The sequence below is a fragment of the Coregonus lavaretus genome (genome assembly GCF_964263955.1).
Source record: "Coregonus lavaretus genome assembly, contig: HAP1_SCAFFOLD_3010, whole genome shotgun sequence".
Taxonomy (NCBI): Eukaryota; Metazoa; Chordata; class Actinopteri; order Salmoniformes; family Salmonidae; genus Coregonus; species Coregonus lavaretus.
In genome coordinates this window covers 39,686-63,304 of record NW_028165773.1, presented here as the reverse complement: position 1 = coordinate 63,304, position 23,619 = coordinate 39,686, and the positions used below count along the sequence as shown (strand labels likewise).

At 45.4% G+C, this 23,619-nt stretch overlaps 2 protein-coding genes across 2 annotated transcripts; one reads left to right on the top strand and one right to left on the bottom strand.

Annotated features, from left to right (window-relative positions):
- Nucleotides 1-236: 236 nt before the first annotated feature.
- LOC311115502 (uncharacterized protein) lies at nucleotides 237-6,268 on the bottom strand (the record flags this gene model as incomplete). The annotated part of the gene is made up of 4 exons (XM_084190664.1): nucleotides 237-529; nucleotides 784-1,146; nucleotides 1,186-2,797; nucleotides 6,236-6,268. Coding segments are annotated over 4 exons (2,301 nt in total), but the record flags the coding sequence as incomplete, so codon positions are not given.
- A 319-nt stretch (nucleotides 6,269-6,587) lies between these two features.
- Nucleotides 6,588-21,138, top strand: LOC311115499 (multiple C2 and transmembrane domain-containing protein 2-like). Its single transcript, XM_084190663.1, has 4 exons — nucleotides 6,588-6,713; nucleotides 15,998-16,107; nucleotides 16,333-16,430; nucleotides 18,570-21,138. The coding sequence occupies exons 1-4, from the start codon at nucleotides 6,625-6,627 to the stop codon at nucleotides 18,642-18,644; spliced, it is 372 nt and encodes a 123-aa protein (XP_084046789.1). The 5' UTR covers nucleotides 6,588-6,624; the 3' UTR covers nucleotides 18,645-21,138.
- The last annotated feature ends 2,481 nt before the right edge of the window (nucleotides 21,139-23,619 follow it).

The following is a 23,619-nucleotide window of genomic DNA, read 5'->3' as shown; positions in this document are numbered from 1 at the left end:
TAACCTCCAATATAAACTCCAATATAAACTACAATATAAACTACAATATAACCTACAGTATAACCTACAGTATAACCTACAGTATAACCTACAATATAACCTACAATATAACCTACAATATAACCTACAGTATATCCTACAATATAACCTACAATATAACCTACAGTATAACCTACAGTATAACCTACAATATAAACTACAATATAACCTACAATATAACCTACAGTATAACCTACAGTATAACATGATAATGGACCTCCATGGATAGTCTCTACAGTATAACCTGATAATGGACCTCCATGGATAGTCTCTACAGTATAACATGATAATGGACCTCCATGGATAGTCTCTACAGTATAACATGATAATGGACCTCCATGGATAGTCTCTACAGTATAACATGATAATGGACCTCCATGGATAGTCTCTACAGTATAACATGATAATGGACCTCCATGGATAGTCTCTACAGTATAACCTGATAATGGACCTCCATGGATAGTCTCTACAGTATAACCTGATAATGGACCTACATGGATAGTCTCTACAGTATAACATGATAATGGACCTCCATGTATAGCCTCTACAGTATAACATGATAATGGACCTCCATGGATAGTCTCTACAGTATAACCTACAGTATAACCTGATCTGCTAAATGGCATATTATTATTATTTATTATTATAATGGACCTCCATGGATAGTCTCTACAGTATAACCTGATAATGGACCTCCATGGATAGTCTCTACAGTATAACCTACAGTATAACATGATAATGGACCTCCATGGATAGTCTCTACAGTATAACATGATAATGGACCTCCATGGATAGTCTCTACAGTATAACCTGATAATGGACCTCCATGGATAGTCTCTACAGTATAACCTGATAATGGACCTCCATGGATAGTCTCTACAGTATAACCTGATAATGGACCTCCATGGATAGTCTCTACAGTATAACATGATAATGGACCTCCATGGATAGTCTCTACAGTATAACATGATAATGGACCTCCATGGATAGTCTCTACAGTATAACATGATAATGGACCTCCATGGATAGTCTCTACAGTATAACCTACAGTATAACCTGATAATGGACCTCCATGGATAGTCTCTACAGTATAACATGATAATGGACCTCCATGTATAGCCTCTACAGTATAACCTGTTAATGGACCTCCATGGATAGTCTCTACAGTATAACATGATAATGGACCTCCATGGATAGTCTCTACAGTATAACATGATAATGGACCTACATGGATAGTCTCTACAGTATAACATGATAATGGACCTCCATGGATAGTCTCTACAGTATAACATGATAATGGACCTCCATGGATAGTCTCTACAGTATAACCTGATAATGGACCTCCATGGATAGTCTCTACAGTATAACCTGATAATGGACCTCCATGGATAGTCTCTACAGTATAACCTACAGTATAACCTGATAATGGACCTCCATGGATAGTCTCTACAGTATAACCTGATAATGGACCTCCATGGATAGTCTCTACAGTATAACCTGATAATGGACCTCCATGGATAGTCTCTACAGTATAACATGATAATGGACCTCCATGGATAGTCTCTACAGTATAACCTGATAATGGACCTCCATGGATAGTCTCTACAGTATAACCTGATAATGGACCTCCATGGATAGTCTCTACAGTATAACATGATAATGGACCTCCATGTATAGCCTCTACAGTATAACATGATAATGGACCTCCATGGATAGTCTCTACAGTATAACATGATAATGGACCTCCATGGATAGTCTCTCCAGTATAACCTACAGTATAACCTGATAATGGACCTACATGGATAGTCTCTACAGTATAACCTGATAATGGACCTCCATGGATAGTCTCTACAGTATAACATGATAATGGACCTCCATGGATAGTCTCTACAGTATAACCTGATAATGGACCTCCATGGATAGTCTCTACAGTATAACATGATAATGGACCTACATGGATAGTCTCTACAGTATAACATGATAATGGACCTCCATGGATAGTCTCTACAGTATAACATGATAATGGACCTCCATGGATAGTCTCTACAGTATAACATGATAATGGACCTCCATGGATAGTCTCTACAGTATAACCTGATAATGGACCTCCATGGATAGTCTCTACAGTATAACCTGATAATGGACCTCCATGGATAGTCTCTACAGTATAACATGATAATGGACCTCCATGGATAGTCTCTACAGTATAACATGATAATGGACCTACATGGATAGTCTCTACAGTATAACCTGATAATGGACCTCCATGGATAGTCTCTACAGTATAACATGATAATGGACCTCCATGGATAGTCTCTACAGTATAACCTGATAATGGACCTCCATGGATAGTCTCTACAGTATAACATGATAATGGACCTCCATGGATAGTCTCTACAGTATAACCTACAGTATAACATGATAATGGACCTCCATGGATAGTCTCTACAGTATAACATGATAATGGACCTCCATGGATAGTCTCTACAGTATAACATGATAATGGACCTCCATGGATAGTCTCTACAGTATAACCTACAGTATAACCTGATAATGGACCTCCATGGATAGTCTCTACAGTATAACATGATAATGGACCTCCATGGATAGTCTCTACAGTATAACATGATAATGGACCTCCATGGATAGTCTCTACAGTATAACATGATAATGGACCTCCATGGATAGTCTCTACAGTATAACCTGATAATGGACCTCCATGGATAGTCTCTTCACAGCCTGCTAAGCTATCAGTCGTCTAAACGAACGCTAGACAGTCAGGCAGCTTCGGAAATTCCAAAAGCGATGGATAGAGGACTATTTTTTTAATGAATTGGCGGCAAGAAATGTAATCATTTTTATGTGCGGCCTTCTGGACCTTGGTGAAAACCGAATGTTGCCCGTGGGTTAAAATGAGTAGGAGCTATCTGGCTAGCAAGTGCTGTTCCTAGGCCTGTCTGTCTGATTGATTGACTGACTATAGAGGCTCTGTCTGCTAGCAGGGCTGTTCCTAGGCCTGTCTGTCTGTCTGTCTGACTGTAGATGTTCTGTCTGACTGTAGAGGCTCTGTCTGCTAACAGGGCTTTTCCCAGGCCTGTCTGACTGTCTGACTGTAGAGGTTCTGTCTGCTATAAGGGCTGTTCCCAGGCCTGTCTGACTGTCTGACTGTAGAGGTTCTGTCTGCTATAAGGGCTGTTCCCAGGCCTGTCTGACTGACTGACTGTAGAGGTTATGTCTGCTAGCAGGGAGAGAGAGACAGAGAGAGACAGAGAGAGACAGAGAGAGACAGAGAGAGACAGAGAGAGACAGGGAGAGACAGGGAGAGATAGAGAGAGATAGAGAGAGACAGGGAGAGACAGGGAGAGATAGCGAGAGACGGAGAGAGACAGAGAGATAGAGCGAGATAGAGAGAGACATAGAGAGATAGAGATGGAGAAAGACAGGGAGAGATAGAGAGAGACGGAGCAGGACACAGAGTCACACAGACGTGCAGACATCAGACAGACTTCAGACAGAGCAGGTCTGAGTACCAAATGCCACGCTATTCTCTGTGGGGCCTGGTCTAAAGTAGTGCACTACATAGGGAATAGGGTACCATTTGGGACACAGCAGAGACCACCTCCACAACAAAAGGAGGAGAAATGAAAGAGGGATTAAGTAAAAGGATAGTTGAGCTGAGATGAGCCCATGGTCTTTGTGTTGTGTGTGTGTGTGTGATGTGGTTGTACAGTAATGTGTATATGTTTGTGTTATACATCAGAGAGAGAGGTTCTGACAGACAGCAGGACAGGGAGGACAGACAGGAGGACAGACAGGAGGACAGAGAGGACAGACAGGAGGACAGACAGGAGGACAGACAGGAGGACAGACAGGAGGACAGAGAGGAGGACAGAGAGGAGGACAGACAGGAGGACAGACAGGAGGACAGGGAGGACAGACAGGAGGACAGACAGGAGGACAGACAGGAGGACAGACAGGAGGACAGAGAGGACAGACTGGAGGCAGATGAAGCATCTCAGACAGAACCTCTACAGTCAGACAGACAGAACATAAACAGTCAGACAGACAGGCAGGCCTGGGAAAAGCCCTGCTAGCAGACAGAACCTCTACAGTCAGACAGAACCTCTGCAGTCAGACAGACAGAACCTCTGCAGTCAGACAGACAGAACCTCTACAGTCAGACAGACAGAACCTCTACAGTCAGACAGACAGAACCTCTACAGTCAGACAGAACCTCTACAGTCAGACAGACAGAACCTCTACAGTCAGACAGAACCTCTACAGTCAGACAGACAGAACCTCTACAGTCAGTCAGACAGAACCTCTACAGTCAGACAGAACCTCTACAGTCAGACAGAACCTCTACAGTCAGACAGAACCTCTGCAGTCAGACAGAACCTCTACAGTCAGACAGACAGAACCTCTACAGTCAGACAGAACCTCTACAGTCAGACAGAACCTCTACAGTCAGACAGACAGAACCTCTACAGTCAGTCAGACAGAACCTCTACAGTCAGACAGAACCTCTACAGTCAGACAGAACCTCTACAGTCAGACAGAACCTCTGCAGTCAGACAGAACCTCTACAGTCAGACAGACAGAACCTCTACAGTCAGACAGAACCTCTACAGTCAGACAGACAGAACCTCTACAGTCAGACAGAACCTCTACAGTCAGACAGAACCTCTACAGTCAGACAGAACCTCTGCAGTCAGACAGAACCTCTGCAGTCAGACAGACAGAACCTCTACAGTCAGACAGACAGAACCTCTACAGTCAGACAGAACCTCTACAGTCAGACAGAACCTCTACAGTCAGACAGAACCTCTGCAGTCAGTCAGACAGAACATAAACAGTCAGACAGACAGGCAGGCCTGGGAAAAGCCCTGCTAGCAGACAGAACCTCTACAGTCAGACAGACAGAACCTCTACAGTCAGACAGACAGAACCTCTACAGTCAGACAGAACCTCTACAGTCAGACAGAACCTCTACAGTCAGACAGACAGAACCTCTACAGTCAGACAGAACCTCTACAGTCAGACAGACAGAACCTCTACAGTCAGACAGACAGAACCTCTACAGTCAGACAGACAGAACCTCTACAGTCAGACAGACAGAACCTCTACAGTCAGACAGACAGAACCTCTACAGTCAGACAGAACCTCTACAGTCAGACAGACAGAACCTCTACAGTCAGACAGAACCTCTACAGTCAGACAGACAGAACCTCTACAGTCAGACAGACAGAACCTCTACAGTCAGACAGACAGAACCTCTGCAGTCAGACAGACAGAACCTCTACAGTCAGACAGAACCTCTACAGTCAGACAGAACCTCTACAGTCAGACAGACAGAACCTCTACAGTCAGACAGACAGAACCTCTACAGTCAGACAGAACCTCTACAGTCAGACAGAACCTCTACAGTCAGACAGACAGAACCTCTACAGTCAGACAGACAGAACCTCTACAGTCAGACAGACAGAACCTCTACAGTCAGACAGACAGAACCTCTACAGTCAGACAGAACCTCTGCAGTCAGACAGAACCTCTGCAGTCAGACAGAACCTCTGCAGTCAGTCAGACAGAACATAAACAGTCAGACAGACAGGCAGGCCTGGGAAAAGCCCTGCTAGCAGACAGAACCTCTGCAGTCAGACAGAACCTCTGCAGTCAGACAGAACCTCTGCAGTCAGACAGAACCTCTGCAGTCAGACAGAACCTCTGCAGTCAGTCAGACAGAACATAAACAGTCAGACAGACAGGCAGGCCTGGGAAAAGCCCTGCTAGCAGACAGAACCTCTACAGTCAGACAGAACCTCTGCAGTCAGACAGAACCTCTGCAGTCAGACAGAACCTCTGCAGTCAGACAGAACCTCTGCAGTCAGACAGAACCTCTGCAGTCAGAGTAGAGTCTAATTGTGTTGATGTCTTGGGGCTCTGTGGGGTCTGTTTGTGTTTGTGAACAGAGCCCCAGAACCAGCTGGCTGAGGGGACTCTTTTCTAGGTTCATCTCTCTGTAGGTGAGGGCTTTGTGGTGGAATGTGTGAGCATCGCTTCCTTTTAGGTGGTTGTAGAATTTAACAGCTCTTTTCTGGATTTTGATAACTAGCAGGTATAGTCCTAATTCTGCTCTGTATGCATTATATGACTGGACCTTTAATGTTGTAGGAATCTAAAGACATGGAGGACTGACTGGTCCTTTAATGTTGTAGGAATCTAAAGACATGTAGGACTGACTGGTCCTTTAATGTTGTAGGAATCTAAAGACATGGAGGACTGACTGGTCCTTTAATGTTGTAGGAATCTAAAGACATGGAGGACTGACTGGTCCTTTAATGTTGTAGGAATCTAAAGACATGTAGGACTGACTGGTCCTTTAATGTTGTAGGAATCTAAAGACATGGAGGACTGACTGGTCCTTTAATGTTGTAGGAATCTAAAGACATGGAGGACTGACTGGTCCTTTAATGTTGTAGGAATCTAAAGACATGGAGGACTGACTGGTCCTTTGTTGTAGGAATCTAAAGACATGTAGGACTGACTGGTCCTTTAATGTTGTAGGAATCTGAGAAGAGAGGTTTGATGGAAAAAATTCACATGGTTCAAGAGACTGTCATCACTGTCCAAAACCTGTTGGAGGAAATCGCATGCTTCGGGGAGAGAATTAAGAAGTGAGCATCTGAATTAGACATTTATTTTATTTAATTGTCCATAAATGTTGATTTGACATGGTGTTCTAGTTAGACATGTATTTATTTTAAATGTCCATCCATTTTGATTTGACATGGTGTTCTAGTCTGACATGTATTTATTTTAATTGTCCATCCATTTTGATTTCACATGGTGTTCTAGTTAGACATGTATTTATTTTAATTGTCCATCCATTTTGATTTGACATGGTGTTCTAGTTAGACATGTATTTATTTTAATTGTCCATCCATTTTGATTTGACATGGTGTTCTAGTTTGACATGTATTTATTTTAATTGTCCATCCATTTTGATTTGACATGGTGTTCTAGTCTGACATGTATTTATTTTAAATGTCCATCCATTTTGATTTGACATGGTGTTCTAGTTTGACATGTATTTATTTTAATTGTCCATCCATTTTGATTTGACATGGTGTTCTAGTCTGACATTTATTTATTTTAATTGTCCATCCATTTTGATTTGACATGGTGTTCTAGTCTGACATGTATTTATTTTAATTGTCCATCCATTTTGATTTCACATGGTGTTCTAGTCTGACATGTATTTATTTTAATTGTCCATCCATTTTGATTTGACATGGTGTTCTAGTCTGACATGTATTTATTCTGGACATGGTTCTGGTTTGTGCATTCACGTATTTATTATAATCAACATTAAATATCTTGTTTATTTTGTATTATCAATGAAATATAGAATAATTAGATAGTGTGTTATGTTCCTGCAATAATGTTTTATCACGTATCTAATCAATATGAATTATCAATATTTGTTTTGTTTTATAAATGAATCAAATATCTCCTCCAACCAAAGTGTTGGGCGGCAGGTAGGGAGTGAAGTTGGGCGGCAGGTAGGGAGTGAAGTTGGACGGCAGGTAGGGAGGCAGGTAGGGAGTGAAGTTGGGCGGCAGGTAGGGAGTGAAGTTGGGCGGCAGGTAGGGAGTGAAGTTGGGCGGCAGGTAGGGAGTGAAGTTGGGCGGAAGTTAGGGAGGCAGGTAGGGAGTGAAGTTGGGCGGCAGGTAGGGAGTGAAGTTGGGCGGAAGTTAGGGAGGCAGGTAGGTAGTGAAGTTGGGCGGCAGGTAGGGAGAGAAGTTGGGCGGCAGGTAGGTAGTGAAGTTGGGCGGCAGGTAGGGAGTGAAGTTGGGCGGCAGGTAGGGAGTGAAGTTGGGCGGAAGTTAGGGAGGCAGGTAGGGAGTGAAGTAGGGAGGCAGGTAGGGAGTGAAGTTGGACGGCAGGTAGGGAGGCAGGTAGGGAGTGAAGTTGGACGGCAGGTAGGGAGGCAGGTAGGGAGTGAAGTTGGGCGGCAGGTAGGGAGTGAAGTTGGGCGGCAGGTAGGGAGTGAAGTTGGGTGGTAGGTAGGGAGTGAAGTTGGGCGGCAGGTAGGGAGGCAGGTAGGGAGTGAAGTTGGATGGCAGGTAGGGAGTGAAGTTGGGTGGTAGGTAGGGAGTGAAGTTGGGCGGCAGGTAGGGAGTGAAGTTGGGCGGCAGGTAGGGAGTGAAGTTGGGCGGCAGGTAGGGAGTGAAGTTGGGTGGTAGGTAGGGAGTGAAGTTGGGCGGCAGGTAGGGAGGCAGGTAGGGAGTGAAGTTGGGCGGCAGGTAGGGAGGCAGGTAGGGAGTGAAGTTGGACGGCAGGTAGGGAGGCAGGTAGGTAGTGAAGTTGGGCGGCAGGTAGGGAGTGAAGTTGGGCGGCAGGTAGGGAGTGAAGTTGGGCGGCAGGTAGGGAGTGAAGTTGGGTGGTAGGTAGGGAGTGAAGTTGGGCGGCAGGTAGGGAGGCAGGTAGGGAGTGAAGTTGGGCGGCAGGTAGGGAGGCAGGTAGGGAGTGAAGTTGGGAGGCAGGTAGGGAGGCAGGTAGGGAGTGAAGTTGGGCGGCAGGTAGGGAGTGAAGTTGGGTGGTAGGTAGGGAGTGAAGTTGGGCGGCAGGTAGGGAGGCAGGTAGGTAGTGAAGTTGGGCGGCAGGTAGGGAGTGAAGTTGGGCGGCAGGTAGGGAGTGAAGTTGGGTGGTAGGTAGGGAGTGAAGTTGGGCGGCAGGTAGGGAGGCAGGTAGGTAGTGAAGTTGGGCGGCAGGTAGGGAGGCAGGTAGGGAGTGAAGTTGGGCGGCAGGTAGGGAGTGAAGTTGGGCGGCAGGTAGGGAGTGAAGTTGGGTGGTAGGTAGGGAGTGAAGTTGGGCGGCAGGTAGGGAGTGAAGTTGGGCGGCAGGTAGGGAGTGAAGTTGGGTGGTAGGTAGGGAGGCAGGTAGGGAGTGAAGTTGGGCGGCAGGTAGGGAGGCAGGTAGGGAGTGAAGTTGGATGGCAGGTAGGGAGTGAAGTTGGGTGGTAGGTAGGGAGTGAAGTTGGGCGGCAGGTAGGGAGTGAAGTTGGGCGGCAGGTAGGGAGTGAAGTTGGGCGGCAGGTAGGGAGTGAAGTTGGGTGGTAGGTAGGGAGTGAAGTTGGGCGGCAGGTAGGGAGGCAGGTAGGGAGTGAAGTTGGGCGGCAGGTAGGGAGGCAGGTAGGGAGTGAAGTTGGACGGCAGGTAGGGAGGCAGGTAGGTAGTGAAGTTGGGCGGCAGGTAGGGAGTGAAGTTGGGCGGCAGGTAGGGAGTGAAGTTGGGCGGCAGGTAGGGAGTGAAGTTGGGTGGTAGGTAGGGAGTGAAGTTGGGCGGCAGGTAGGGAGGCAGGTAGGGAGTGAAGTTGGGCGGCAGGTAGGGAGGCAGGTAGGGAGTGAAGTTGGGAGGCAGGTAGGGAGTGAAGTTGGGTGGTAGGTAGGGAGTGAAGTTGGGCGGCAGGTAGGGAGTGAAGTTGGGCGGCAGGTAGGGAGTGAAGTTGGGTGGTAGGTAGGGAGTGAAGTTGGGCGGCAGGTAGGGAGGCAGGTAGGGAGTGAAGTTTGGCGGCAGGTAGGGAGGCAGGTAGGGAGTGAAGTTGGACGGCAGGTAGGGAGGCAGGTAGGTAGTGAAGTTGGGCGGCAGGTAGGGAGTGAAGTTGGGCGGCAGGTAGGGAGTGAAGTTGGGCGGCAGGTAGGGAGGCAGGTAGGGAGTGAAGTTGGACGGCAGGTAGGGAGGCAGGTAGGTAGTGAAGTTGGGCGGCAGGTAGGTAGTGAAGTTGGGCGGCAGGTAGGGAGTGAAGTTGGGCGGAAGGTAGGGAGGCAGGTAGGGAGTGAAGTTGGACGGCAGGTAGGGAGTGAAGTTGGGCGGGAGGTAGGGAGGCAGGTAGGGAGTGAAGTTGGACGGCAGGTAGGGAGGCAGGTAGGTAGTGAAGTTGGGCGGCAGGTAGGTAGTGAAGTTGGGCGGCAGGTAGGGAGTGAAGTTGGGCGGCAGGTAGGGAGTGAAGTTGGGCGGCAGGTAGGGAGTGAAGTTGGGCGGCAGGTAGGGAGTGAAGTTGGGCGGCAGGTAGGGAGTGAAGTTGGGCGGAAGGTAGGGAGGCAGGTAGGGAGTGAAGTTGGACGGCAGGTAGGGAGTGAAGTTGGGCGGAAGGTAGGGAGGCAGGTAGGTAGTGAAGTTGGGCGGCAGGTAGGGAGTGAAGTTGGGCGGCAGGTAGGGAGTGAAGTTGGGCGGCAGGTAGGGAGTGAAGTTGGGCGGAAGTTAGGGAGGCAGGTAGGGAGGTAGGTAGGTAGTGAAGTTGGGCGGCAGGTAGGGAGTGAAGTTGGGAGGCAGGTAGGGATTGAAGTTGGGGGGCAGGTAGGGAGTGAAGTTGGGCGGCAGGTAGGGAGTGAAGTTGGGCGGAAGTTAGGGAGGCAGGTAGGGAGGCAGGTAGGTAGTGAAGTTGGGCGGCAGGTAGGAAGTGAAGTTGGGCGGCAGGTAGGGAGTGAAGTTGGGCGGCAGGTAGGGAGTGAAGTTGGGCGGAAGTTAGGGAGGCAGGTAGGGAGGCAGGTAGGTAGTGAAGTTGGGCGGCAGGTAGGAAGTGAAGTTGGGCGGCAGGTAGGGAGTGAAGTTGGGCAGCAGGTAGGGAGTGAAGTTGGGCGGCAGGTAGGGAGTGAAGTTGGGAGGCAGGTAGCGAGTGAAGTAGGGAGGCAGGTAGGGAGTGAAGTTGGGCGGCAGGTAGGGAGTGAAGTTGGGTGGTAGGTAGGGAGTGAAGTTGGGAGGCAGGTAGGGAGGCAGGTAGGGAGTGAAGTTGGACGGCAGGTAGGGAGTGAAGTTGGGCGGCAGGTAGAGAGTGAGGTTGGACGGCAGGTAGGGAGGCAGGTAGGGAGGCAGGTAGGGAGTGAAGTTGGGTGGCAGGTAGGGAGTGAAGTTGGGAGGCAGGTAGCGAGTGAGGTTGGACGGCAGGTAGGGAGTGAAGTTGGGCGGCAGGTAGGGAGGCAGGTAGGGAGGCAGGTAGGGAGTGAAGTTGGGCGGCAGGTAGCGAGTGAGGTTGGACGGCAGGTAGGGAGTGAAGTTGGGCGGCAAGTAGGGAGTGAAGTTGGGCGGCAGGTAGGGAGGCAGGTAGGGAGGCAGGTAGGGAGTGAAGTTGGGCGGCAGGTAGGGAGTGAAGTTGGGCGGCAGGTAGGGAGCCAGGTAGGGAGGCAGGTAGGGAGGCAGGTAGGGAGTGAAGTAGGGAGGCAGGTAGCGAGTGAAGTAGGGAGGCAGGTAGGGAGTGAAGTTGGGCGGCAGGTAGGGAGTGAAGTTTGGAGGCAGGTAGGGAGTGAAGTTGGGAATCAGGTAAGTAGTGAAGTAGGGAGGCAGGTAGGGAGTGAAGTTGGGCGGAAGTTAGGGAGGCAGGTAGGGAGTGAAGTTGGGCGGAAGTTAGGGAGCCAGGTAGGGAGTGAAGTTGGGAGGCAGGTAGGTAGTGAAGTAGGGAGGCAGGTAGGGAGTTAAGTTGGGCGACAGGTAGGGAGTGAAGTTGGGAGGCAGGTAGGGAGTGAAGTAGGGAGGCAGGTAGGGAGTTAAGTTGGGCGACAGGTAGGGAGTGAAGTTGGGAGGCAGGTAGGGAGTGAAGTTGGGCGGCAGGTAGGGAGGCAGGTAGGGAGTGAAGTTGGGCGGTAGGTAGGGAGTGAAGTTGGGCGGCAGATAGGGAGTGAAGTTGGGCGGTAGGTAGGGAGGCATGTAGCCTAGTGGTTAGAGCATTGGGGTAGTAACCAATGTTACAACTCCATTGTGTCCTCCTCCCAGAGTGCAAAGAACCTTGGCGTGATCCTGGACAACACTCTGACGTTCTCCGCTAACATCAAAGCGGTGACCCGATCCTGCAGGTTCATGCTCTACAACATTCGCAGAGTACGACCCTGCCTTACACAGAAAGCGGCACAGGTCCTAATCCAGGCACTTGTCATCTCCCGTCTGGATTACTGCAACTCGCTGTTGGCTGGGCTCCTTGCCTGTGCCATTAAACCCCTGCAACTTATCCAGAACGCTGCAGCCCGTCTGGTGTTCAACCTTCCCAAGTTCTCTCATGTCACCCCGCTCCTCCGCACACTCCACTGGCTTCCAGGAGAGGCTCGCATCTACTACAAGACCATGGTGCTTGCCTACGGAGCTGTGAGGGGAACGGCACCTCTTTACCTTCAGGCTCTGATCAGACCCTACACCCAAACGAGGGCACTACGTTCATCCACCTCTGGCCTGCTAGCCCCCCTACCTCTACGGAAGCACAGTTCCCACTCAGCCCAGTCAAAGCTATTCGCTGCTCTGGCACCCCAATGGTGGAACAAGCTCCCCCATTGCGCCAGGACAGCGGAGTCACTGACCACCTTCCGGAGACACTTGAAACCCTACCTCTTTAAGGAATACCTGGAATAGTATAAAAGTAATCCTTCTACCCCCCCTCCCCCACCCCCCCATAAAAAAAAGTGGTTGTCCCACTGGCTATCATAAGTTGAATGCACCAATTTTTAAGTCGCTCTGAATAAGAGCGTCTGCTAAATGACGTAAATTAAAAATGTAAAGGTTGCTGGTTTGAATATCAAAGCCGACAAGGTGAAAATTCTGTCGATATGCCATTGAGCAAGTCACTTATGGCTGACCCTGTAAAACAACACATTACACTGGACCTATCATACTACTATGGCTGACCCTGTAAAACAACACATTACACTGGACCTATCATACTACTATGGCTGACCCTGTAAAACAACACATTACACTGCACCTATCATACTACTATGGCTGACCCTGTAAAACAACACATTACACTGGACCTATCATACTACTATGGCTGACCCTGTAAAACAACACATTACACTGGACCTATCATACTACTATGGCTGACCCTGTAAAACAACACATTACACTGGACCTATCATACTACTATGGCTGACCCTGTAAAACAACACATTACACTGGACCTATCATACTACTATGGCTGACCCTGTAGAACAACACATTACACTGCACCTATCATACTACTATGGCTGACCCTGTAAAACAACACATTACACTGCACCTATCATACTACTATGGCTGACCCTGTAAAACAACACATTACACTGGACCTATCATACTACTATGGCTGACCCTGTAAAACAACACATTACACTGGACCTATCATACTACTATGGCTGACCCTGTAAAACACCACATTACACTGGACCTATCATACTACTATGGCTGACCCTGTAAAACAACACATTACACTGCACCTATCATACTACTATGGCTGACCCTGTAAAACAACACATTACACTGGACCTATCATACTACTATGGCTGACCCTGTAAAACAACACATTACACTGGACCTATCATACTACTATGGCTGACCCTGTAAAACAACACATTACACTGGACCTATCATACTACTATGGCTGACCCTGTAAAACAACACATTACACTGGACCTATCATACTACTATGGCTGACCCTGTAAAACAACACATTACACTGGACCTATCCGGTGTATGTAACAATAATTATTTATCTTTGAATATGTTGTATTCCTCAATATTGTTGTCACATATGTTTCTACTCAATATGAATATGGATTGTGTTTCTACTCAATATGAATATGGATTGTGTTTCTACAATATTAATATGTATTGTGTTTCTACTCAATATTAATATGCATTGTGTTTCTACTCAATATTAATATGTATTGTGTTTCTACAATATGAATATGTATTGTGTTTCTACTCAATATGAATATGTATTGTGTTTCTACTCAATATGAATATGGATTGTGTTTCTACTCAATATGAATATGGATTGTGTTTCTACTCAATATGAATATGTATTGTGTTTCTACAATATGAATATGTATTGTGTTTCTACTCAATATGAAGATGCATTGTGTTTCTACTCAATATGAATATGTATTGTGTTTCTACTCAATATGAATATGTATTGTGTTTCTACAATATGAATATGTATTGTGTTTCTACTCAATATGAATATGTATTGTGTTTCTCCAATATGAATATGGATTGTGTTTTTACTCAATATGAAGATGCATTGTGTTTCTACTCAATATGAATATGGATTGTGTTTCTCCAATATGAATATGGATTGTGTTTTTACTCAATATGAAGATGCATTGTGTTTCTACTCAATATGAATATGGATTGTGTTTCTACTCAATATGAATATGTATTGTGTTTTTACTCAATATGAAGATGCATTGTGTTTCTACTCAATATGAATATGGATTGTGTTTCTACTCAATATGAATATGGATTGTGTTTCTACTCAATATGAATATGTATTGTGTTTCTACTCAATATGAAGATGCATTGTGTTTCTACTCAATATGAATATGTATTGTGTTTCTACTCAATATGAATATATATTGTGTTTCTACTCAATATGAATATGTATTGTGTTTCTACTCAATATGAATATGTATTGTGTTTCTACTCAATATGAATATGTATTGTGTTTCTACTCAATATGAATATATATTGTGTTTCTACTCAATATGAATATGTATTGTGTTTCTACAATATGAATATGTATTGTGTTTCTACTCAATATGAATATGTATTGTGTTTCTACTCAATATGAATATGTATTGTGTTTCTACAATATGAATATGTATTGTGTTTCTACTCAATATTAATATGTATTGTGTTTCTCCAATATGAATATGGATTGTGTTTTTACTCAATATGAAGATGCATTGTGTTTCTACTCAATATGAATATGGATTGTGTTTCTACAATATGAATATGTATTGTGTTTCTACTCAATATGAATATGTATTGTGTTTCAACTCAATATGAATATGTATTGTGTTTCTACTCAATATGAATATGGATTGTGTTTCTACTCAATATGAATATGTATTGTGTTTCTACTCAATATGAATATGTATTGTGTTTCTCCAATATGAATATGGATTGTGTTTTTACTCAATATGAATATGGATTGTGTTTCTACTCAATATGAATATGTATTGTGTTTTTACTCAATATGAAGATGCATTGTGTTTCTACTCAATATGAATATGGATTGTGTTTCTCCAATATGAATATGGATTGTGTTTTTACTCAATATGAAGATGCATTGTGTTTCTACTCAATATGAATATGTATTGTGTTTCTCCAATATGAATATGGATTGTGTTTCTACTCAATATGAATATATATTGTGTTTCTACTCAATATGAATATGTATTGTGTTTCTACTCAATATGAATATGTATTGTGTTTCTACAATATGAATATGTATTGTGTTTCTACTCAATATGAAGATGTATTGTGTTTCTACTCAATATGAATATGTATTGTGTTTCTACTCAATATGAATATGTATTATGTTTCTACAATATGAATATGTATTGTGTTTCTACTCAATATGAATATGTATTGTGTTTCTACAATATGAATATGGATTGTGTTTCTACTCAATATGAATATGTATTGTGTTTCTACAATATTAATATGTATTGTGTTTCTACTCAATATGAATATGGATTGTGTTTCTACTCAATATGAATATGTATTGTGTTTCTACTCAATATGAATATGTATTGTGTTTCTCCAATATGAATATGTATTGTGTTTCTACTCAATATGAATATGTATTGTGTTTCTACAATATGAATATGTATTGTGTTTCTACTCAATATGAATATGTATTGTGTTTCTCCAATATGAATATGTATTGTGTTTCTACTCAATATGAATATGGATTGTGTTTCTACTCAATATGAATATGGATTGTGTTTCTACTCAATATGAATATGGATTGTGTTTCTACTCAATATGAATATGTATTGTGTTTCTACAATATTAATATGTAATGTGTTTCTACTCAATATGAATATGTATTGTGTTTCAACTCAATATGAATATGTATTGTGTTTCTACTCAATATGAATATGTATTGTGTTTCTACTCAATATGAATATGTATTGTGTTGTCTTCCTCAGCACCTTTAACTGGTCAGTCCCGTTCCTCTCCAACCTGGCCTTCCTGATCCTGGTTACAGTAACAGTTATAACATACTTCATCCCTGTACGATATATCCTTCTAATATGGGGTAAGTGCATGTTTTCTTTTGTTAAGATATATATATATAACTATTGTCCATTTCCATGTCAATTGATTTTATGAGGTCAGCATAACAAATAGACCAAAACAATACACTATCATTCCTTTTCCTTTTTATTGGATTATAGCTGATTCAGATCCACCCAGATTACTGGGAATGAAACGTTTATACAGGCTGTTTTATTTAGCTTCTCCTGAATGTCTGTTTTACCAGGAATTAATAAATTCACCAAGAAATTACGGGCCCCGTACGCCATCGACAACAATGAGGTGTTTGATTTCCTGAGGAGAGTTCCTTCAGATGTTCACAAGGTAAGTGCCTATAGCAGGTAAAAGGGCTATTCCACCACTTTTCAACAGATAAAAAAGTGCAATTCAGTGATTTCCAAAGACTCTGAGATTGACAGGGAACCTGATAATGCTCTTCCCCTGCCTAGAAAGTCATCAAATGGAAATGTAGAAACTGATGCAGGTTTTTACTTTTGATGCAATGTGATGATGTCATCCATTGCACTTTTAAAGGACCTTTTCTTCTTATGTTTGTAACTACAGCACATAGAAATGTTATTCTGTTATTCACATGTAGACACTGGTATGGTGCTGGAGATAATGAATAGGTTAAAAAGTGGTGGAATTTCCCTTTCAGGTTATAGCCTCTAGATCAGATTCAGGAAGCCAGTAAACCTCTAGTCTTTCAGCGCTGCTTTCTACTGAAATATCCCACAGGTTGTTTCTGTGTTACCTGGTTGTTGCCTGTGTCATTTGCTCCGTCTACTTAATTATAGCCCGGTCTAATTTCTGTTATGATGTTTCCTCCCTAACATCCCTTGTGGAGTATACAAAGTGTTAGGCTTCAGGAGCCTTTCTGTTGCCGGGCGAAGGCACCACAGAGTTGATCACTTCAGGGACCATTGGCACCACAGAGTTGATCACTTCAGGGACTATTGGCACCACAGAGTTGATCACTTCAGGGACTATTGGCACCACAGAGTTGATCACTTCAGGGACTATTGGCACCACAGAGTTGCGAGTAGGGTTGCAAAATTCTGTTAACTTTCCCAAAAGTCCTAGTTTTTTTCCGGAAATCTCAGTTGGAAGATTCACGAGGGAATAACCAGGAAATATGTGAATCCTCCAATCGGGGAAGTTACCAGAATTTTGCAACCCTAGTTGAGAGCTACTGTGACTGTTGTGTGACCTCGACTGGTAGTATGAACTCTGACCCTGACCTAACCCAACCCTAACACTCTAACCCTAATCCTCTGCTGTTATGAACGGTACCTGGCCATATTCCTCTGGTAGTATGAACTCTGACCCTGACCCTAACCCTAATCCTCTGCTGTTATGAGCGGTACCTGGCCATATTCCTCTGGTAGTATGAACTCTGACCCTGACCTAACCCAACCCTAACACTCTAACCCTAATCCTCTGCTGTTATGAACGGTACCTGGCCATATTCCTCTGGTAGTATGAACTCTGACCCTGACCCTAACCCTAATCCTCTGCTGTTATGAACGGTACCTGGCCATATTCCTCTGGTAGTATGAACTCTGACCCTGACCCTAACCCTAATCCTCTGCTGTTATGAACGGTACCTGGCCATATTCCTCTGGTAGTATGAACTCTGACCCTGACTCTAACCCTAATCCTCTGCTGTTATGAACGGTACCTGGCCATATTCCTCTGGTAGTATGAACTCTGACCCTGACTCTAACCCTAATCCTCTGCTGTTATGAACGGTACCTGGCCATATTCCTCTGGTAGTATGAACTCTGACCCTGACCCTAACCCTAATCCTCTGCTGTTATGAACGGTACCTGGCCATATTCCTCTGGTAGTATGAACTCTGACCCTGACCTAACCCAACCCTAACACTCTAACCCTAATCCTCTGCTGTTATGAACGGTACCTGGCCATATTCCTCTGGTAGTATGAACTCTGACCCTGACTCTAACCCTAATCCTCTGCTGTTATGAACGGTACCTGGCCATATTCCTCTGGTAGTATGAACTCTGACCCTGACCCTAACCCTAATCCTCTGCTGTTATGAACGGTACCTGGCCATATTCCTCTGGTAGTATGAACTCTGACCCTGACCCTAACCCTAATCCTCTGCTGTTATGAACGGTACCTGGCCATATTCCTCTGGTAGTATGAACTCTGACCCTGACTCTAACCCTAATCCTCTGCTGTTATGAACGGTACCTGGCCATATTCCTCTGGTAGTATGAACTCTGACCCTGACCCTAACCCTAATCCTCTGCTGTTATGAACGGTACCTGGCCATATTCCTCTGGTAGTATGAACTCTGACCCTGACCCTAACCCTAATCCTCTGCTGTTATGAACGGTACCTGGCCATATTCCTCTGGTAGTATGAACTCTGACCCTGACCCTAACCCTAATCCTCTGCTGTTATGAACGGTACCTGGCCATATTCCTCTGTGTACAGGTGCAGTACAGTGAGCTGAAGACGGTGAGCGCCCAGAGTCCTCTGAGGAGGAAGAGAACCATTGAGAGGAGGTGATGGAGGAGTGATCTATGATCCCCGATGGAAGACGTGGCCATTGCACACTGTTGACGCCTCAGACTGTTATGCCCTGTGTGCAACTGTGCATATAGTGGAGGATATGCTGGGGATATCTGGATCATATTCCTCTATGTCCGAAATTGGTTAGAAAACTGCTCCTGAGTTATTGGTCCTCTGTAGTCAGTTGGTAGAACATGGCACTTGCAGTGCCAGGATAGTGGGTTAAATTCCTGGGACCCTAACCCATAAATGGATGCACGCATGACTAAGTCGCTTTTGGATAAAAGTATCTGCTAAATGGCATCTATACTGAACAAAAATGTAAACGCAACATGGAACAATTTCAAAGATGTTTCTGAGTTACAGTTCATATAATAAACATCAGTCAATATAAATACATTCATTAGGCCCTAATCTATGGGGGTGCAGCCATGGGTGGGCCTGGGAGGGCATAGGCCCACCCACTGGGGAACTAGGTCCAGCCAATCCGAATACGTTTTCCCCCATAAAAGGGCTTTATTACAGACAGAAATACTCCTCAGCACAACCCCCCCACCCCCATCAGACGATCCCGCAGGTGAAGAAGCCGGATGTGGAGGTCCTGGGCTGGCGTGGTTACAAGTGGTCTGCGGTTGTGAGGCCAGTTGGACGTACTACCAAATTCTCTAAAACGACATTGGAGGCGGTTTATGGCAGAGAAATGAACATTACATTCTCCGGAAACAGCTCTGGTGGACATTCCTGCAGTCAGCATGCCAGTTGCATGCTCCCTCAAAACTTGAGAAATCTGTAGCATTGTGTTGTGTGACAAAACTGCACATTTTAGAGTGGCCTTTTATTGTCCCCAGCACAAGGTGCACCTGTGTAATGATCATGCTGTTTAATCAGCTTCTTGATATGCTACACCTGTCAGGTGGATGGATTATCTTGGCAAAGGAGAAATGCTCACTAACAGGGATGTAAACATATTTGTGCACAGCATTTGAGATAAAAAGCTTTTTGTGCGTATGGAACATTTCTGGGATTTTTTATTTCAGCTCATGAAACTTGGGACCAACCCTTTCCATGTTGCGTTTCTATTGTTGTTCAGTTTATATTAGCAGTCAGACATGGATATTGTAAAACCAACGGGCTAAATGCTCAATCACCAGCACGGTTTCCTCCTACTCTACATAAAGACGGCCTCAACACGGGCTAAATGCTCAATCGCCAGCATGGTTTCCTCCTACTCCTGGTTTCCTCCTACTCCTGAGTCCTACTCCTGAGTGGCGCAGTGGTCTAAGGCACTGCATCGCAGTGCTAACTGTGCCACTAGAGATCCTGGTTCGAATCCAGGCTCTGTCGCAGTCGGCCGCGACCGGGAGACTCATGGGCGGCGCACAATTGGCCCAGCGTCGCCCAGGGTAGGGGAGGGAATGGCCGGCAGGGATGTAGCTCAGTTGATAGAGAATGGCGTTTGCAACGCCAGGGTTGTGAGTTCGATTCCCACGGGGGGTGAGTATAAAAAAATAATAATATGTATTCACTAACTGTAAGTCGCTCTGGATAAGAGCGTCTGCTAAATGACTAAAATGTAAATGTAAATGTACTCTACATAAAGACGGCCTCAACACGGGCTAAATGCTCAATCACCAGCATGGTTTCCTCCTACTCTACATAAAGACGGCCTCAACACGGGCTAAATGCTCAATCACCAGCACGGTTTCCTCCTACTCTACATAAAGACGGCCTCAACACTGACTTTAGTTGGACACTTTTTATAATATTGTTCACTTATCTTTGTTTAATGTAAGATACTTTTTAATCAAAAAACGGTTTTATCCTGATTTGTTCTTCTCCACTTTTCGGACATTTTAAAATGTATTTGTTTAAAGTATCTACAATTCTACTTGTTAAAGTTTCCGAATATTATCTTTTTTATATTCTTAATAGAGATGTATAAATGAATGAAAAGCTGCTTTAGCCCATCAATAGAAATATGATGTCATTGTTATTCTATGATTCTATCCCTTTTCATTGGAAAGCCAGATCAGGTTGAAATCTGTTTTTACAGATAATGAAAGAATGTAATTTTAATATTTATAGATTTTACTTTCTTTTTAGAATGCACCATTTTGAGATGTGTTATTTGGTCCTCAGTGTACAGAACCCTCCCCCCACCTCATATCTAAAATCAGCAGTATCATGTAAAGAAATTCAAGACCCTCAACATATCTCATATCCTCATTCCCATCATATACAGTACAGAGGATAAAGCGCTTTAACACTATATTTATTATTTTATGTACTACATGTTATGCAATGTCTAACTTTCACACTGAATGTATAATATTCTGTGTCTTGGCTGTTTGATTTAAACGTTTATACCCTCTACAATACATATTCCTGTGCATGCTCATTTTGCTGGTGAATGGTATGGGACCAATTTGCTCATCTAATATCATGCATTGGTATTATATACAATAAACACAGCATGATTTACCTCAACGGATACTTTTACTGTCTGTCTGACTGTCTGATGGTCTGTGACTGTCTGACTGTGTCTGTCTGTCTGTCTGTCTGTCTGTCTGTCTGTCTGTCTGTCTGTCTGTCTGTCTGTCTGTCTGTCTGACTGACTGTCTGTGTATCTGAGTGTCTGTCTGCTGTCTGTCTACTACCAGGCTATCTGCTCCCTAGCTACCACACAACCCAACCACCAAGCTACCAGGCTATCTGCTCCCTAGCCACCACACAACCCAACCACCAAGCTACCAGGCTATCTGCTCCCTAGCCACCACACAACCCAACCACCAAGCTACCAGGCTATCTGCTCCCTAGCCACCACACAACCCAACCACCAAGCTACCAGGCTATCTGCTCCCTAGCCACCACACAACCCAACCACCAAGCTACCAGGCTATCTGCTCCCTAGCCACCACACAACCCAACCACCAAGCTACCAGGCTATCTGCTACCTAGACACCACACAACCCAACCACCAAGCTACCAGGCTATCTGCTCCCTAGATACCACACAACCCAACCACCAAGCTACCAGGCTATCTGCTACCTAGCTACCACACAACCCAACCACCAAGCTACCAGGCTATATGCTACCTAGCTACCACACAACCCAACCACCAAGCTACCAGGCTATCTGCTCCCTAGCTACCACACAACCCAACCACCAAGCTACCAGGCTATCTGCTCCCTAGCTACCACACAACCCAACCACCAAGCTACCAGGCTATCTGCTACCTAGCCACCACACAACCCAACCACCAAGCTACCAGGCTATCTGCTCCCTAGCCACCACACAACCCAACCACCAAGCTACCAGGCTATCTGCTACCTATCCACCACACAACCCAACCACCAAGCTACCAGGCTATCTGCTACCTAGCTACCACACAACCCAACCACCAAGCTACCAGGCTATCTGCTCCCTAGCCACCACACAACCCAACACCAAGCTACCAGGCTATCTGCTACCTAGCCACCACACAACCCAACCACCAAGCTACCAGGCTATCTGCTCCCTAGCCACCACACAACCCAACCACCAAGCTACCAGGCTATCTGCTCCCTAGCCACCACACAACCCAACCACCAAGCTACCAGGCTATATGCTACCTAGCTACCACACAACCCAACCACCAAGCTACCAGGCTATCTAACCAATCTGCTACCTAGCTACCACACAACCCAACCACCAAGCTACCAGGCTATCTGCTCCCTAGCTACCACACAACTCAACCACCAAGCTACCAGGCTATCTAACCAATCTGCTCCCTAGCCACCACACAACCCAACCACCAGGCTATCTACCCACCCAGCTATCAGGCCTTTCATTAGAGAGATACATATTACTAGAAGCCACAAGCAACATCCAGACAGACTCGTTTAGGGATTAAAAATATTTAAACAATTAGACTCTCAGGGCCGGCTTCCCAGACAGATTTAGTGTGTCCGGGAAACCAGCCCATATAGTCCTAAGGAGAGAAGCCCATGGACCTGGACTATCAGTGACCAGTATATTGCATAGTGTCATATAGTTATTATATTGACTCAGATATTCCATTGAATAGGCTGGTGTCAAGGGTACTAGAAGGACATTTCAATAGGCTGGTGTCAAGGGTACTAGAAGGACATTTCAATAGGCTGGTGTCAAGGGTACTAGAAGGACATTTCAATAGGCTGGTGTCAAGGGTACTAGAAGGACATTTCAATAGGCTGGTGTCAAGGGTACTAGAAGGACATTTCAATAGGCTGGTGTCAAGTGTACTAGAAGGACATTTCAATAGGCTGGTGTCAAGGGTACTAGAAGGACATTTCAATAGGCTGGTGTCAAGGGTACTAGAAGGACATTTCAATAGGCTGGTGTCAAGGGTACTAGAAGGACATTTCAATAGGCTGGTGTCAAGGGTACTAGAAGGACATTTCAATAGCCTGACACATATAGGCTGAACATGAATACGTATAAATAGATGTTTCTGAATTACCATGTAAAATCACCCCAGCTGAGGGAGGAGGGGAGACATGTAAAATCACCCCAGCTGAGGGAGGAGGGGAGGGAGGAGGGGGAGGGAGGAGGGGAGACATGTAAAATCACCCCAGCTGAGGGAGGAGGGGGAGGGAGGAGGGGAGACATGTAAAATCACCCCAGCTGAGGGAGGAGGGGAGGGAGGAGGGGAGGGAGGAGGGGGAGACATGTAAAATCACCCCAGCTGAGGGAGGAGGGGGAGGGAAGAGGGGAGGGAGGAGGGGGAGACATGTAAAATCACCCCAGCTGAGGGAGGAGGGGGAGGGAGGAGGGGAGGGAGGAGGGGGAGACATGTAAAATCACCCCAGCTGAGGGAGGAGGGGGAGGGAGGAGGGGAGGGAGGAGGGGGAGACATGTAAAATCACCCCAGCTGAGGGAGGAGGGGGAGGGAGGAGGGGAGACATGTAAAATCACCCCAGCTGATGGAGGAGGGGAGGGAGGAGGGGGAGGG

Bases quoted from the DNA above. Each gene is read 5' to 3' on its own strand.
- LOC311115499 (XM_084190663.1), top strand. From the start codon at position 6,625: ATGGAAAAAATTCACATGGTTCAAGAGACTGTCATCACTGTCCAAAAC. The intron at 6,714-15,997 runs GTGAGCATCTGA...TGTCTTCCTCAG, and splicing joins TTCGGGGAGAGAATTAAGAA to CACCTTTAACTGGTCAGTCC. The intron at 16,431-18,569 runs GTAAGTGCCTAT...CTCTGTGTACAG, and splicing joins TTCCTTCAGATGTTCACAAG to GTGCAGTACAGTGAGCTGAA.